This window comes from Mauremys reevesii, linkage group 13 (assembly GCF_016161935.1).
Source record: "Mauremys reevesii isolate NIE-2019 linkage group 13, ASM1616193v1, whole genome shotgun sequence".
Classification (NCBI taxonomy): Eukaryota; Metazoa; Chordata; order Testudines; family Geoemydidae; genus Mauremys; species Mauremys reevesii.
Window position 1 is genome coordinate 31,170,108 of NC_052635.1, and position 15,597 is coordinate 31,185,704.

General features: G+C 46.0%; 1 protein-coding gene across 2 annotated transcripts in view; it reads left to right on the forward strand.

The window, feature by feature from the left end:
• The window catches only part of JPH2 (junctophilin 2), a 68,819-nt gene extending 54,740 nt beyond the window's left edge, over positions 1-14,079 (forward strand). For both annotated transcript variants that reach the window (XM_039498593.1, XM_039498594.1), the window contains exons 4-6: positions 6,903-7,825; positions 10,447-10,544; positions 11,671-14,079. In XM_039498593.1, coding sequence (XP_039354527.1) covers positions 6,903-7,825; positions 10,447-10,527 — 1,004 coding nt within the window. In that variant the 3' untranslated portion in view covers positions 10,528-10,544; positions 11,671-14,079. The remainder of the gene's footprint in view (positions 1-6,902; positions 7,826-10,446; positions 10,545-11,670) is intronic.
• Positions 14,080-15,597: the final 1,518 nt, after the last annotated feature.

A 15,597-nucleotide genomic window follows, 5' to 3' on the forward strand; every position in this document is an offset into this window, starting at 1 on the left:
ACCTGATCTTCCGACGATGGGGGACTCCCAGGTGGACCTGTTTGTGTCCAGGCAGAACAGGAGGTGCCACGTGTTCTGCTCCCTATATGAAGGGGACAAGGGTTCCCTGTTGGACACCTTCCTGATCCAGTGGTCGGGAGCACTGATGTACACCTTTCCACCAGTGCCGCTTATCCACAGCGTCCTGCTAAAGGTGAAGCAAGACAGAGCATGCGTCATTCTCATTGCCCCGCGTGGCCTCACCAGCACTGGTTCAACAGGCTGCTGAGTCTTTTGGTGGCTGACCCATTGCAGTTACCTCTCCGTCTGGATCTGCGATCCCAGAACCACGGCAATCTGCTGCACCCGAACCTGGTGTCACTGCACCTGACAGCGTGGCTGCTCTGTGTCTAAGCATGGACACGCGAGAGTGCTTTGCAGCGGTCCAACAAGTCCTGCTGGGCAGCAGGAAGCCTTCCACCAGCGCTACCTAGGTGGCCAAGTGGAAGCGCTTCACATGTTGACCTTGGATAAGCGTGTTTGTCCTGAGGAGGCCTCATTGCAGGACATCCTGGACTGTTCGCTGCATCTAAAACTCCAGAGATTGTCGCTGTCTTTGGTCAGGGTGCACCTGGTGGCCATTTCTGCAGTCCACCCTCTGCTTCAGGGCAGGTCTGTCTTCACCCATCCCATGACAACACAATTCCTGAAAGCTCTAGAGTGCCTGTACCTGCACGTCCAAGACTCAGTTCCCCCGTGGGACCTGAATCTGGTGCTCTTGAAGCTCATGGGCCCTCCTTTTGAACCCCAAGCTTCCTGCTCCCTCCTGCTCCTTCCCTGGAAGGCGTCCTTCTTGGTCACTATAATGTCGGCATGGCGGGAGTCCGAGATCAGGGCGCTCACGTTGGAGCAGCCCTATACGGTCTACAAGGACAAGGTCCAGCTGCACCCACATCCGGCTTTTCTGCCCACGGTTGTTTCTCAGTTCCACATGGGCCAGGACAGTTACTTACCAGTCCTCTGTCCAAAGCCTCACACATCAGATGAGGGGCGCAGGTTGCATACACTGGACGTCAGATGGGCACTGGCCTTCTACGTCGATAGAATGTGGCCATTCCCTATGCAATTGTTTGTTGCTGTCGCGGACAGGATGAAGAGCTGCCAGGAGTCAGCCCAGAGAATTTTGTCTTGGATCATGGCGTGCATCCACCAGTGCTATGAGCTGGCGAAAATGCCCCCACCAGTGGTTGTGATGGCTCATTCCACTAGAGCACAGGAGTCTTCGGTGGCCTTCCTGGCACAGGTGCCGATCCAAGAGATCTGTCAGGCCGCCATCTGGTTATCCGTCCATACGTTCGCGTTGCGCTATGCACTGACCCAGCAGGGGCGATTCCTGAAAGGTCTGCCGGCTTTGGCAGAGCTGTACTACAAGCTGCATGACGGTGAACTCTGAGCCCACCTCCATGGATACTGCTTGTGAGTCACCTAGAATGGAATCAACGTGAGCAAGCACTTGAAGAAGAAAAAACGGTTACCTACCTTTCGTAACTGTTCTTCAAGATGTGTTGCTCACGTCCATTCCACCATCCGCCCTCCTGCCTCTTGGTCGGAGTTGTCGGCAAGAAGGAACTGAGATGATGTAAGGACATACCGCGGCATAAGTGCGGCACTCTAGAGGGCGCTACAGCCAGCTTTACTGGTACCGCTAAGGCAAAAATCTCTGATGTTCACGCACATGTAGGCGCGCGTACCTAGAATGGAATGGACGTGAGCAACACATCTCAAAGAAAAACAGTTATGAAAGGCAAGAAACCATTTTTTCTTTGTGCTGAGAGGCTCTAGGAGTCATTCCCAGTTAATTATGTCAATTGCGTGAGAACTTGTCTATCCTCTGGGTGAAATCGTGGGAAAGAACTGGAGGACTGTCATTTCTTGAGTGATTTTGCCTGCATTCTCACTACAAAGTGAGCAGTTTCCAGCTTGAGTGAAGCACCCAGGTTCAAACCCACACTCTCAGCCGGGCCAACCAGCCCAGACTTAAAGCACCTCCAAACACAGGTCAGAGGTTTTTTTGTGTGGACAGTTGGGGGCATTGGGCTAAAACCCAGATAGGGGCCTTGGTAACTGTGCAGTGAAGACATACCCCAAGAGGGCTGCCCCTCTTTTGTGGGTGCCACTCAAGTAGTTAGAAATACAAAGTGCTCATATTTGTACCTGCAGTTCATTTAGACGGGTGCAAAAAGAGCACCTACGTTGCCAGTGCAAATCGCATCAGCCCTTTAGTGAGTATTCTGCACGGAGGCCCAGCCAGTATCACAGGTGTAACAAACAGGGGCAAAAATCTGCAGGGAAAGGGCCTCGCTGAAATGTCGCACTCAGAGGCAGGCGACAAGGCAGAGGCTGAGCAAACGCCGGCGAGTGAGAGAGGCGGGGAGTGCCGGCATGTTTGTGAGATTGTGAATTATTCAGAGGGAGAACACGGCACCAGCTGAGAGGCGAGGAACCCAAGGCAGGCGGGGAGGCTGCTGGGCACTATTTTGAGGAGACTGAACAACTGGTGGAATGGCCTCCAAATAATCTAGTTGCAGCCAGAAATAAATGGCCCTGAATGGGTCTCTTTATGATTGACAGGAGCGTGCAGGCAGGGCAGGGTGGCTAAAATAAATCCTATACTTCTCCCCTACCCCCACCTTTGGTAGGAGTCACCCTATACAGGCCAGAGTTAGCAGCATACTGCTCACACCGCTGATTTTTAGCGGGAGTCAATCAACTTCCAGGCCAGGCTCAAAACCTCAGTTAATACTTGGGGGAAGGGAGAAAAAGAGATTGAACGGCTAGATCAGGGGTAGGCAACCTATGGCACCGGTGCCGAAGGCGGCACGTGAGCTGATTTTCAGTGGCACTCACACTGCCCAGGTCCTGGCCACCAGTCCGGGGGGCTCTGCATTTTAATTTAATTTTAAATGAAGCTTCTTAAATATTCTGAAACCTTATTTACTTTACATACAACAATGGTTTAGTTATATATTATAGACTTACAGAAAGAGACCTTCTAAAAAGGTTTAAAATGTATTATTGGCACGCGAAACCTTAAATTAGAGTGAATAAATGAAGACTCGGCACACCACTGCTGAAAGGTTGCTGACCCCTGGGCTAGATAGTCCACTGCAGGGCGACTGAAAGGCCTGTTCCTTTGGAGCACATACTCTGCTACGTACTTCTGTGTTCCCCAGAAGCTCTCAGGTTCAGCAGAACCACACAGGGGATGCTGTTCCCAAAGACAGATGTAGGTGGCATGGCTTGAACAGGAGCCAAAAGCCTAATTCAGAGCAAATAATGAATGTTTTAATGTGTGTCGCCTCGGTCTGTTCCCAGACTGCAGTTTAAGATTGGCTCGAATTATTATTGATCATTTGTATTACCACAGCACGTAGGTGCTCCTGTTGTGGACTGTCTAGCACCCCATTGTGCTAGGTGCTGGACAAACACTTGACAAATTCATTGTTCAAAATGCTTCGCCAAGTAATTCCTGCCAGTGGTTCTTGCTCTGCTGATCAGTCACAGGCAGCATGTTGTATTTGATGTTCACAACACAAACTGGACCCCTGGTGTATTTCTGTTCCCTGACCGGCTAAGCAGAGCTCTTGGAACCAGGTTTCTGGTCTGAATAGTCAGGATTACAAATGTAAAATTTGCTTTACATGAATGATATGCTTGAATAGTCCCTTAAAATTCACTGTCTCTGCCAGCACACTTGTTTGCGGAAATACTTGGCAGAAAGTGACCACAAAAGGGGCGTGAACTCAGATTGAATAGAGTTGTTTACTCAGATGAATAGCCACAGACATGTTTCACTTAGGCACCCACCTCTAATTAAATCCGGGTTGTTTGCTCTAGTGTAGGCAGGATTTTTTGGCAATTGTACTAGACGAAACAGACTCCATCTTCTCCGCCACCTCTCAGAAGGATTCTTAGCAGGGGTGTTGGATTGGGACCATGTGGAGTGGAAGGAAGCTGCAACCAGTGGGAACATGACGTGGTCTCCTGCATAAGGCACTAGGGCTCTGCCACTAAACTGCTATGTGACCTTGGGCAAATCACTTCCTCTCTCTATGCCTCTGTGTCCTCTCCCACCCTTTGTCTGTCTTATCTATTTAGACTGCAAGTGCTTTGGGCAGTGGCCGTCTCTTACAAGTGTATGTACAGCACCTAGCACAATGCCGCCCTGGTCTCAGTTGGGACCTCTAGGCACCACTGTTATATCAGTAGCAATAACCACCCTCCTGTAGACCAGGGGCCAAAGTACCATCCCTGCATCCTCACCTTTGCCTGCTGCCCTTTGACAACTGGCATAGGCCAACGACTACCCCATTCTGTTAGATTCCTGCACTCAGCCCCCTGGTATAGCACCTTCCAGCAGTGCTTTAAGCGATGTAGCCACGCATCTATTTGTTGTTTGTTTTTTCATCATCTCCCCACAGGGAGAAGCCTGTGCAGGGCATGCTGGGTTGGTAGGGTTTGGTTGTTTGTTTTAAAGAGGCCAGATTGTACTACTGTACTTCAAAATATAAGCAGGTATGTTTGGTGGGGACTTGCTGTGCAGTCTTTGTGCAGGGCTACCGAGAAGCAAAGATTTACTGATGGGCAAACAATAATCTAAGATGTGTTGACACCAGCAAGTCAGATGAGGTCAGATGTCAGAGTGAAATCTAAATCCTGGAGTCACCTTGTGGAATTGTGATGGGTCTTTGCTCTGCTGTTCTGAACAGGATCTCCATGCCAGAGGTCACTGAGCTGAACATTGCACAGGTCTGCGGAGCTGCTTATAGCCAGGCTTCATCTACGCACTTGGCTGTCACAACAGGCCCTTTTGCCTGGATGACTCATTTGGCTTTCCCTGTATAGGTGCAGGGAAGTCCAACCAGGGAATGACTTTTTATTTTGACCTATAGCTCCTTGTCTCGGTTTTCCCTTAGCTGCCTGTTTGAAGGGCAGCGTCAGAGATAGATATAAGTGTCAGTTTCCAATGTGTGGTGAATCTCTTCTGAAAACATACTGTGATTTTAGGAGTTTCGATGTAGTGAAGAAAATCCAACCTGGCTCTTTTCACATGAGAGGGTTAGAAAGTCCTTTCTTCAGGCAAAGGGAAATCAATTCATGGAACAAATTTCTAGGGCAAGTGACTAGAACAAAGAATAGAAGAGTGAGACATTCACATTTGTTTCGGAAGGAGGGGAGTGAAGGGATCTGGAGAAAGACAGGAAGGTGAGGTTGAGGCTATGTCGACACTGATTTTCCTGCGCGTGTACACATACTCGCACTTGCTGTCATCATGCTAGTAGCGGCAGTCAAGGCACAGCTGAGCCGTGTCAAGTACAAACCAATGGGTATGTACTCTGCACAGTCAGGACTCTGGGATCCTATTCCAGCTCTTCACATGACTGACTGTGTGACCTGGGAACATCACCTTGTATCTCTATGCCTCAGCTTTTCCATCTGCGTAATGGAGAGAACAGCAGCTACCTCATCGTGTTTCGACTGAGCTGCGATTGTGATACTGATTGTTTGTAAAGAATATTTTGCTTCTTGGGTGAAAGGAGTGAAAGGAGCTACAAAGGTATATGGGAGAATTTTTATTTCCCTCTCCCTAGAATAGCAGGGATTTTTCTTTAGTTGACAGGTTTATTAACAGAGAGGGAGAGAATCTTCTCTTGGGCTTTTCAGTGTATCCTTTAACCCAGAACGGGGTGTCATCTTCAGTAAAAGCCCCAGCTAGTTAAGTCACTCGGAGAAATGCAGCAGGACTGTTTAGCTGCTGGGAAATGCAACAAAAGGCTGGTTTGGGAGGACCTTGAATGAAATACAATAATGTTCTCTAGGTGGGAAGAACCTTCTTGTCTTTCTGCATATTATGTATTTTTTCAGAGGAACCCTGCAGGTTCTGTGTGCCGGTTTCAGATAGGAATGTGTTGAATCACCGACTGGTGCCTGTATCAGACTGGCCTTGCAGAACACAGGATGAACCCATAAAATCAGGGCTGTCCTTAAAAATATAGTATGGGTGGTACACAAGCTTCCTGCTGGGTCACATCCAAGCTATTGGCCTAGACCATCTCCCATGGAACTAGACAATCCCCATAAGTGGGCCTCAGAATATTTTAAGGTAAAGGCTTAGTTACTTGAACCTGGTGCTTTATATAGAGTCCATGTCAGAAACAGCACATGCCGAGTTCAGGCAGGAGGCCTGCAGGAACCAACCAGCACACGCAGAGTGAGTTACCTTACCTTGACCTGAAGAAGAGCTCTGTGTAGCTCAAAATCTTCTCTCTTCCACCAACAGCAGTTGGTCCAATAAAAGATATTACCTCACCCACTTTGTCTCTCTCATTTACCTTATCCTAGGCTAGTATCTTGGCAAAGTGACAATGTAGACATTACAATCTGTGAGCAGGTCCTGCTTCTAACTGAAGGGAGCAATCCTGGCCAATCCAACTAGACTACAGGATCTTTCCCATCTATAATGTCTATGATTCTGAAAACCCTCTGTTCCTGATTTTCAGATATTTAGTTTGGGAGGTGCAAAGTTGGGTCTGTGATGCATATTAGTAGAGAGAATCTAACTTCCTGTTTGTACCTACAAATCAGGTCATTTGATGTGTAGTATTTGCACCTGCAGTGAAGTGCAGACCCAAAAATGTAGGTGCAGTTTTATGCAGGCACAAACTTGCACCCTCAAAAACAGTTGCCAGGTCATGGAGCACCTAAAAAGTAGGTCCTTTGTGTTCTCACATGATAAGGATCGGAAGGGGCCCTTAAGCGTGTGTTCACGTAGACCCTTTAGCTTATGAGAACCAAGAGGCAGGCAGAAGGTGACCAACTACTCATAGAGGATGTTAAACATCTCTTCCTTTCTTCTCCTCCAGGCCCTGAGTACCAGAAGAGGAAGCTGCTCCAGGAGATCATTGAGAATGTCGAGACTGTGGCGAACATGGAAGCAATAGCACTACCAACCAAATCGCCACCACCGTCAACCCCTCCAGAAAGCCCTCAGCTCCACGAGAAAGACTCTGCCCACCACAAGGAAAATCCAGCCCGAATGCCATCTCCAAGTCCTGCTGGAACGCCACCGGAGGCAAAGCGGGCAAAGCAGAGTTCACAGAGGGATGGCTTCCTCAGCCCAGGCAACTGGAATGGGGATCACAGCAGAGACGGGAGCCTCACAGGAAGTAGGCCCAGCACACCATCCAATGCACTGTTGGCACATGGGGAGAAGGCAGCAGCCAGCAGCAGACCTGCCTCACAGAACTCCATTCGGCTCAGCAATACCAGGACTTCAGCAGACCAGATGGAGATCAAGCCCCTTCAGAGGATAGTGCAAGAACCTGATGTTGAATTATACCAAGGCTATCACAGCTATGCAGTGAGGACCTCCCCAGTCACTCCCCCCTTGGACTTTGAGGAAGAACCATTCCCTGTCCCCAAATCACCTACCAAGTCGGTCTCCCCAGAGCCAAGAACTGACGTGAGGGCTATTGAGCACAAAGCAGAACTTCAGAGGAGGGGAGGTACACCCATCGCTCAGCAGGAACCAGCACCTGAAGAGAAACCAGTGCCCAAAGCAGAATCTAAACCAGAGCAGCCCGCACCAGAGCCCAAACATAAACAAGAGCTGAAGCAAAACCATGTAGCCGAGCACAAGGCTGCCGTGAAAACAGAAGCTGCAACTGAAGCCAAGCCTGAGCAAAAGACTGAGACCAAGGCTCTGGCTAAACCTGAACCTACAGTGGTAGCTAAGAAGGAGCCTTCCTCTGAAGCAGTGACACAGGAAGTGGATGAATTTGAAGAGGTGATGTTGCATGGTAGCCTATTAGAATGGGAATTTTATGCATGTGGGGCCAGATTTTCAAAGCCGCCTTTGAAATTGTGCATTCACTTGGGGTGGTTGCACACCTCTCACCAATTTGCATGTGCAAGTGTGGGTACAAAATCTGCACATGCACGTTGGAAGGCTGGTTTGAGAGTTCAACTTCTGGTGAAGCATCTTGCCAGTATCTTGGTTAATTCGAGGTAATTTAAATTTAATATAACTTTAGATGAGACCAGATGCCCCAGCGTTTCTTCTGGCCTTAAAATCTATGAAACTATGAAAGATCTCTGGGATAGTTTTATCCATGCCTAATGCAAGGTTTCCTGCTAGCGACAGAATGGCTCAGGAGATTGGGAATTGACCTTTCAGCTCCAGTTCACTGGTTTGTATCTGGAACAACTAGGCAGTGAATATTAATAAGTGAACCTCAAAAGGGTCTGAAGGTTTAGATACTTAGAGTTTCAGAGGCTTCTTCAAACTTCTATGACCTAGAAATTAGGCTGGAACCGTCATAAGAAGTGGCTTTCCCAGGGTTAGGCTGGACTGGTAATACCACAAAGATAGTGTTTCTCATCTTATTTAAAGATAGTTCTGCTTCCAGTCTCAGGGGAAAGAGGTGCTTGGAATCTTTTGTTACAAATATTAATTGTTTTGATTGTCATATGAAGTTTGGGTTTGACTTTCTGCCTCAAGGTAGGGGTAACTGATAGGGTGGGTTCTTATTTGATCCTCACTGGCTTACCTCTTCCTAATCAAAAGCCGTTGTTACCACCAGGTGGGTTGGTGGCCTGTATCAAGAGAGCCGTGGTCTAAAGCCAGCATAGTGGCCTAGTGGACAGATGCCCACATCACAAAACCCCTGTCCACATAATCTATCTAAGGTACTTTTATGGCCCTCGTTGCCATAGTACCTGAGCGCCTCAAAATCTTTTTACTATATTTAGCCCCCCAATGTCTCTGTGTTATTACAGATGGGGAGCTGAGGCACAGAGAGACCAACTGAGAGTTTCAAAAGTAACTGGTGATTTCCCGTGCTTCAATTTGGGGTGTCTCAACCTGAGACAATGTAAAGGGCCCTCATTTTCAGAAAGTGCTGAACACCCATCCTCTGAAAATCAGGCCTATTTCCAGTATCTCAAGCTAGGCTCTCCAAATTTTAGACACTCAGCGTCATTAGTTGCTTTTGAAAATCTTGGCCTAAGTGACTTGGCCAAGGTCATACAGGAAGTCTGTGGCAGAGTGGGGAATTGAATGCAGGTTTTCTGTGCTCCGGGCTACCACCCTAACCACTGGACTATCATTCCTCCCTAATAGTGGGACAGGCCCCTGCCCTGAAATTGGGATCTGAATGTTCCCTGAAGCTCCTGATTGTGTTCTGATGCCAGGTTTAATTTTGCCCACTAGAGAGAAAGGGGCTGGCCAGCAGATCAGGATCCCAAGTCCCGCAAGCAATTGAATCTGGGGTTGTGGTTTGGGCTCATGGCTTGAAGACAGAAGTTTAAAAGTTATTCTGATCCAGTCTGAGGTGGCCCTGATGACAAGCATGTGAGGGTGACTGATCGTTACAACCTCAGGTTACTGTATAAAAGTGCCCCCTTGAGAAGGAATCCAGTTACTCTTCAGCCTGAAAGTAATATGCATTCCATGTGATGACCTTTGTTAGCAGCTCATTTCTCCTCCCCCAGTTCAGGTAATGGCCTTTCTTTCCCCGGTCATTGTAACCCCAACTGCTGCTGTAGTCTAGCTATGCAATTCACATGCGTGACACTAAAGGGACCAAAATTGATCCACAACTTCTGGCTTTTGTGCAGTGTAATCATTTCCATGCATCCAGTTTCCTTTTGGGTCCCATAGCCATTTGTAAGAGGGGTTTGTTTGTTTTTTCTCCCAAAGTAACTTTCACTGCCAGTCCTGCCTCTGGATGAAAAAGAAATTGTCACACAGAAAATTATTGTCCAACATTGTATTTAAAATGTTCCTTTGTCTCTCTCTATTCCTGGAATAGTTTTCACACATCAGATGTGGGTGTGTAAAATAAGCCTGTGCTTCATCTATCTCTCCACCTACGAGGAAATTAAAATTTTCACCCAGCCACATGGCAGTGTTGGAGCATCAAATAATACAATAAAACAACGACGGAAAATCAATATCACAAGAAAATGGCTTTTCTTTTCTCAACATGCTATTTTCTCTTCTAGTCCCACATTAAGACAATCTAGCAAAAATAAAGTATGTTTTTCTTCTTAAAAACAGCAACATTGCAAACATGGACAATTTGTGGCAGAGGCAATGGAATTTTGAAAAACAACTTGAAATGAATTATACTAGTCGTTTGCACAAGTCCAGAGAGACTGCCATGGTCTTCTCAGCCTGGTCAGATAGCGAAGAAGATTTAATCAAAGAACAAGAGTGAGAGCTGCTGGATACTCAGCACTTTTGAAAATCAGGCCAGTTATTTAGGTGTCTAGACTTAGGCACCCATTTTGGAAAGAAATTGGTTTCAAAGTGTCTTTTGAATTGGGTGGTAGCTCAGGGAACTGTAGCTATGTCTGCATTTGAATCATGGTGGTTAATACTTTGCTTTGGCTTTTTTCCCTTAGGGACCTAACACAATCATGATCTGCATGGTCATCTTATTGAATATTGGTCTGGCCATCTTATTTGTACATTTTCTGACATGATGTGCCCCTCAGTCAAGGTAAGATCGACATATTCATGGAAATGAAAGAGTGGAATGAGTTCAGTGGGAGAAAATTCCCTGCTCCTGTTTTGAATATTTCCTTAAAGAAAGACTCCAATTTCTTTCTTTTTAAAATGGCCAACTTTGCCGGCTGCACCAATAATTCACAGCCAATAATTTATTCAATAAGTGTCGCCTCTTTTTGTTGTTGCAATTAGTTTGCAAGCCAATAGGGATTCTCAAATGTGTTATCAAAAATATTAGCTGAAGAATTCTTGGTCAGTTGTTTTTTCATGGGGGTGGGACTTCGTTTTTCAACATTCACATCGGAACTGTTTTGGCTGAGTGTAAGTCACATGATATACTTTTAACCTCGCTCCCCCACCCCAGTTAGATGAGCATGACTTACAGAGTAAGATTTCCAGCATTGGTAGAGCTAGCCTGGTTCAGATAAGGGTTAAACTACGGATCAGAGACTGGTCTGGACACTGAATGGGGATGAAGGTTTAGCCTAGGCTTGGTGGCATTAAAATCTTGCACACAGTCCCTGTGAGGCTACAGGCCCAGACAGTAAATCTCTCATAAGTTCACACAAGCTTTCTGTCATCTTGGGCTGAAAATGTGCAAGGAAACTATTGAATTTGCACCCTAATCTTAGTCCTGACTTGGCCTCAAGCCTGAATTAATGCTCATAGGCCCTTCTTCAGCTCATGCCCATTCAAAGTTTGACTCAAGCTCCCGTTCTGTTGGGACGACCAGTAGCTAAAACAGCTCAGCTAAACTCTGCTTTATTTAGCTTAATGTATTAATCATTATTCCAACGGTGTGAATGAAACCTGTGGGGGGAAATACATTAATAGTCTTTACTGCCTTTTGCAGTAGGATAAACAGCAGCTCTTAGCAGCCTGGTTTCAAGTTCATTCCAAATCTGCCCACAGACAACTTGCAGCACGGGAAGCACGTGTTTCGGTCTTAAGGACTGAGCCCAGCTTCCTCCCTTATAAAGGATCCAGGCAGAAAGGGAGATGCCATCCTAGCACACTCCCTCTGACCAGAAGCTCCTCATGCTTTCATACAACATACCTAGGAATGGTTGTACATATTGCTCTTCACTAACTCTTCCATTGATCTTTGCCCGGAACAGGTGTTACCACTGATGTAGACCATGGACCTTGGCAGGGATTAAACTCTTGGACATATGGAAACATCAGAGAGGAGGACTTTAGAACCCAAAGTTGCACCACAAACATGAACCTTAAAATAAAGCTTTCAGATTATCTGGTTAGCATCACTGCTCCCAGTTTGCGGGTGACTCTCCAGTCCAACAAAAAGAAGCCTGGATTTTTGCAACCCTCCTCGTTTCTAGGAACTAGCCATTGCCTTAAAGTGTTCTCACCAAAGTCACTGATCGTGCCAGGGAAGAGGGATTTATCTGTAGTTGTAGAAGCATGTACACTTAAGTGCCCTGTGTTCTTTGACTCCCTTGATTGACTCCGTGTCAGAGATTTTCCCAAAGAATGTCAGTAAACGTAAGGAGATAATACAATGCACACGTTAGCCAGGAACACTCATAACAGCCAGGCCAGAGCTGGGGATGTTCAACCACTCCACTAAATCCCAGAGTATTATCAATCCACTGTTAGCAAAAGCCTTAGGCTGCTTCTGCTGCTGCTACAGAAATGGAGTTAAATTATTTACTAACAAGGCATAGCCTTGAGGGAACCATACTTGGAAGTCACTGGTGAAGAAACCAAAAGCATTTCCTCTCCCGGCTTCCGTAATAATTTCCTGCTGAGGGGCAACTGAAATTGGGCTGAGTGTAAAGCAAGCAAGCATCCTCAGACCCGATAGCTGGATCACACATGCTGCTGCTGCTGAAGAACCAGTAGGGAGGTTGCATTGCCTTGTACATGCTTGACAGATAGGCTAATCAGAGGCTGTTTCACTTGAGTGGGTAAATACTAGCAGATGGAGACCATGTCTGCTTACGGACTATGCAGCACCCACACACTGGGTCTTGTGGCTGAGAGTTGTCCACAACACCAGCAGTTAGGATCATTTTGCAGCAAATTACTCCACAGCTGTAATTTTTGAAGAAATATTTGGCCCGAATTCCTTTGTTTAAAACAAACAAACAAACAACCCCCCCCCCCCCCGCAGTTTAAATGTTGCATTCAGAGCCTGATGTAAGTTACTATTAAACTAGGCAACTAGCTTCCAAATACAGAGATGCCATTATTGCTCCTCTCCAGTGTCTTCTCTCGCTCATCCTTGGGCTGCAGGCATGGCCTTCTGTCCTTGTTGTCCCAACAAAAGGGAATGGATTTTTCAAACAATCGTATGCAGCACCATTAAAATGGAAGAGCTCAGGTATTTCTGTGAGAAAACAAAACAAGGGATCCAATCAGACTCCAGTGTATCTGGGCCTCATGCTGAAAAAGACCCAGCACATAGGCGTTAACCAGCAATAAACTAAAGAGGGGACAATTCTAGGCAGTGTTCTGGTGTTCTAGACACAGAGGCCTTAGCGATTTGCAATAATCCTACAAAGAACTACAAACTGACAGTCCGACTGTACTTTTGTAATGAGATACTTCCTTCACAATATGCTCTGACCTGTCGCAATACAAGCAGATAACGATGGCACAGATGAAGTTACAGTTTAGTGTGAGACTGAGTGCTCGGACAGTTCTTTCTTTTTAAAATCGATAAGTATTTTGTATCAATTTCTACGGTATTTTTAAAATGTATTTACGGTGGATCATGCACCTCATGTACCCTAAAGTCCCACAGCCCAGTACCAGCTGGGAGAACGTGAGAGAGAGAAAAGAATGGCAGAAAACTGATGGATAAAAGGGGAGGGAGGAACAGTTCCAAATGCCAATCTGTAAGGATTTCAGATACAATGTGGCAAATGTGCGGGGGTTAATACAGATTGGAGACACAGGGGTAAAATCCTCTGTGCAGTTTAGGTATAATTTATCAGTTGTTGAAGATAAAATCAGATAAACAGGAGTGATAGTTCTTTTCTCTTTCTCCGCCTCCCCCCACCCCCCACCCCTCACACGTTTATTTTGTGACTATATTTAGCTCAGGAATGTTGCCACAGTAGCTCTTACATGGTATTAATTGTGGGAGGAGAAATTAATTTGATCCCTGTCTGGAAACCATGTGTCTGTTCCAGCCCTGAGAAAGCAGAGAAGTATCTCTTAGGAACTTTCACAGAGCACAGCGTGGTAGCAATTCATCTTTTTTGAACCTGTCTTCTTTTTCTAAATATAAATGTATTGTAAACACCAGGCTCAGTTGCTTTGAAATTTTATGACCCATTTGCTGGCACTTAGTTGCCAGCTGTACCGTTTCAATATGCCTGTTGCTTTTTTTAACCACGTATATGACTGAGAGATCTAAGAGATCTTTATTTATCTCTAAGCACAAAACCGGATCTTTTAAAAAATGCTAAGGCGATTTCTCTCCCAGTTTGTATGCATGTGATGTGCACTCAGTAATGTGCTTTGTTCCCAGTAATGTTCTGAGAAAAGTAGGTAGATTTGCTTTTATAAACAAAAGCCCTAAGGGGCTACATGCATATATATATATATATATGCATGTAGCCCCTTAGGGCTTTTGTTTCTTTAGATGCAAAGTAACAGATTTACCTCAAACTGCATGCCTTCAAAAATGACTAGGATATTTTGATAAACTTTTCAGGTCTTACAAAGATAGAGAGACATTTCATTCTTCACAAGGACTGCCTTCTTCACAGGTTTTGCAAGATGTGCACTGTCCACGATCGGTGTAATACCGGCCAGAATTTTTAGTCAGTTCTGCTGGATTACGTGCAATAATAAACAGTTATCTGCTCACTTTATTTATTGTGTATTTTTAGAGTCAAAGGCCGGGGAGGGTGTGTTTAGGACATGGTAACATGGCTTCCTTGCCTCATTTTTTAAAGGACTGCTTAGGATTGTGTAACCCAGAATTTGACTTATAACACCTGACTTTGTTCCCTTACATCTGTGTGAACAATTCATGGCTTTTTTAAGGAATGCTTTTTCAAAACACGTGTCAATTCTGGCTTTTAAAAACTTTGATGCCAGCAGCCCAGCTCCCATTTAGAACCCTACAATTAAAAAAACCAGGCATGCTGCTCACGAGTGCCCCACAACACTGTAACAAATCAGCTCACACAATTCAGCATTCTGGGGGAGACCCTACAATAACAAAGCAAGGCATGCTGCCCACTGCTCACGAGTGACCCCACAACACTGTAACAAATAAGAGTACAACATTTCAGCACTCAGGGAAGAGACCCTTCAGTAAATAACAAGCTAGTGTGTGCAGATCTTTGCTCATGAGCAACCTACAGTAACCAATTTATGAATACCTACAGGTACAGTAGAGGGGAAGTCATTGTACTTGTGGAACCGATTTTAATTTCAAGGACGAAGTTTTCAAAAAGTGGCAACTTTGAGTACAGCCCAGAACGGCAATGTCACTTGAAGGGCTGGGGACTGGGGTGGATGGTGTGGGAGCACTACAGAGGCAGCCTACTCTGCCCATTGGCCCACACACGCCCCTCAGTTTCCCCTGCAGGGTTATTCACCGGCTTCAGAACAATCGCTGCCTTCCTCAGCTGAAGGGTTGGTTCAGCCTAACGCGGGTTGTTAGTTTGGGAGAAATAAAGGAGACTCTCACCCCCATCAAGACGTATCTGAAAGCTGTGAGACGATATGCATGTTACTGCAAGGGAAAGATTCCAAACCTAATACCCCGCAGAGATTCCAGCCCAGAAATACCAGCTGCAGTATAGAATGGTGAAGCTGTAAAATAACCCTCGAGCAGAAAGTGATCATGCCAACCAAAGGCAGCAGTTGTCTTCCTATTCCCTTATATTTGGGGCGCTAGAACCCTCTGCTGGAAAAGTGATGCCATTACACACTAAAGTGTGATACACACAGACCATGAATGTACACTAAGACCAGAGCAGGGTGTGAATATGGCTTTGGGCGTGGTTTCGCTATACAGAATTCTAATGGAAATGGTGAGGTCATAGCTAATGGGAACTGAT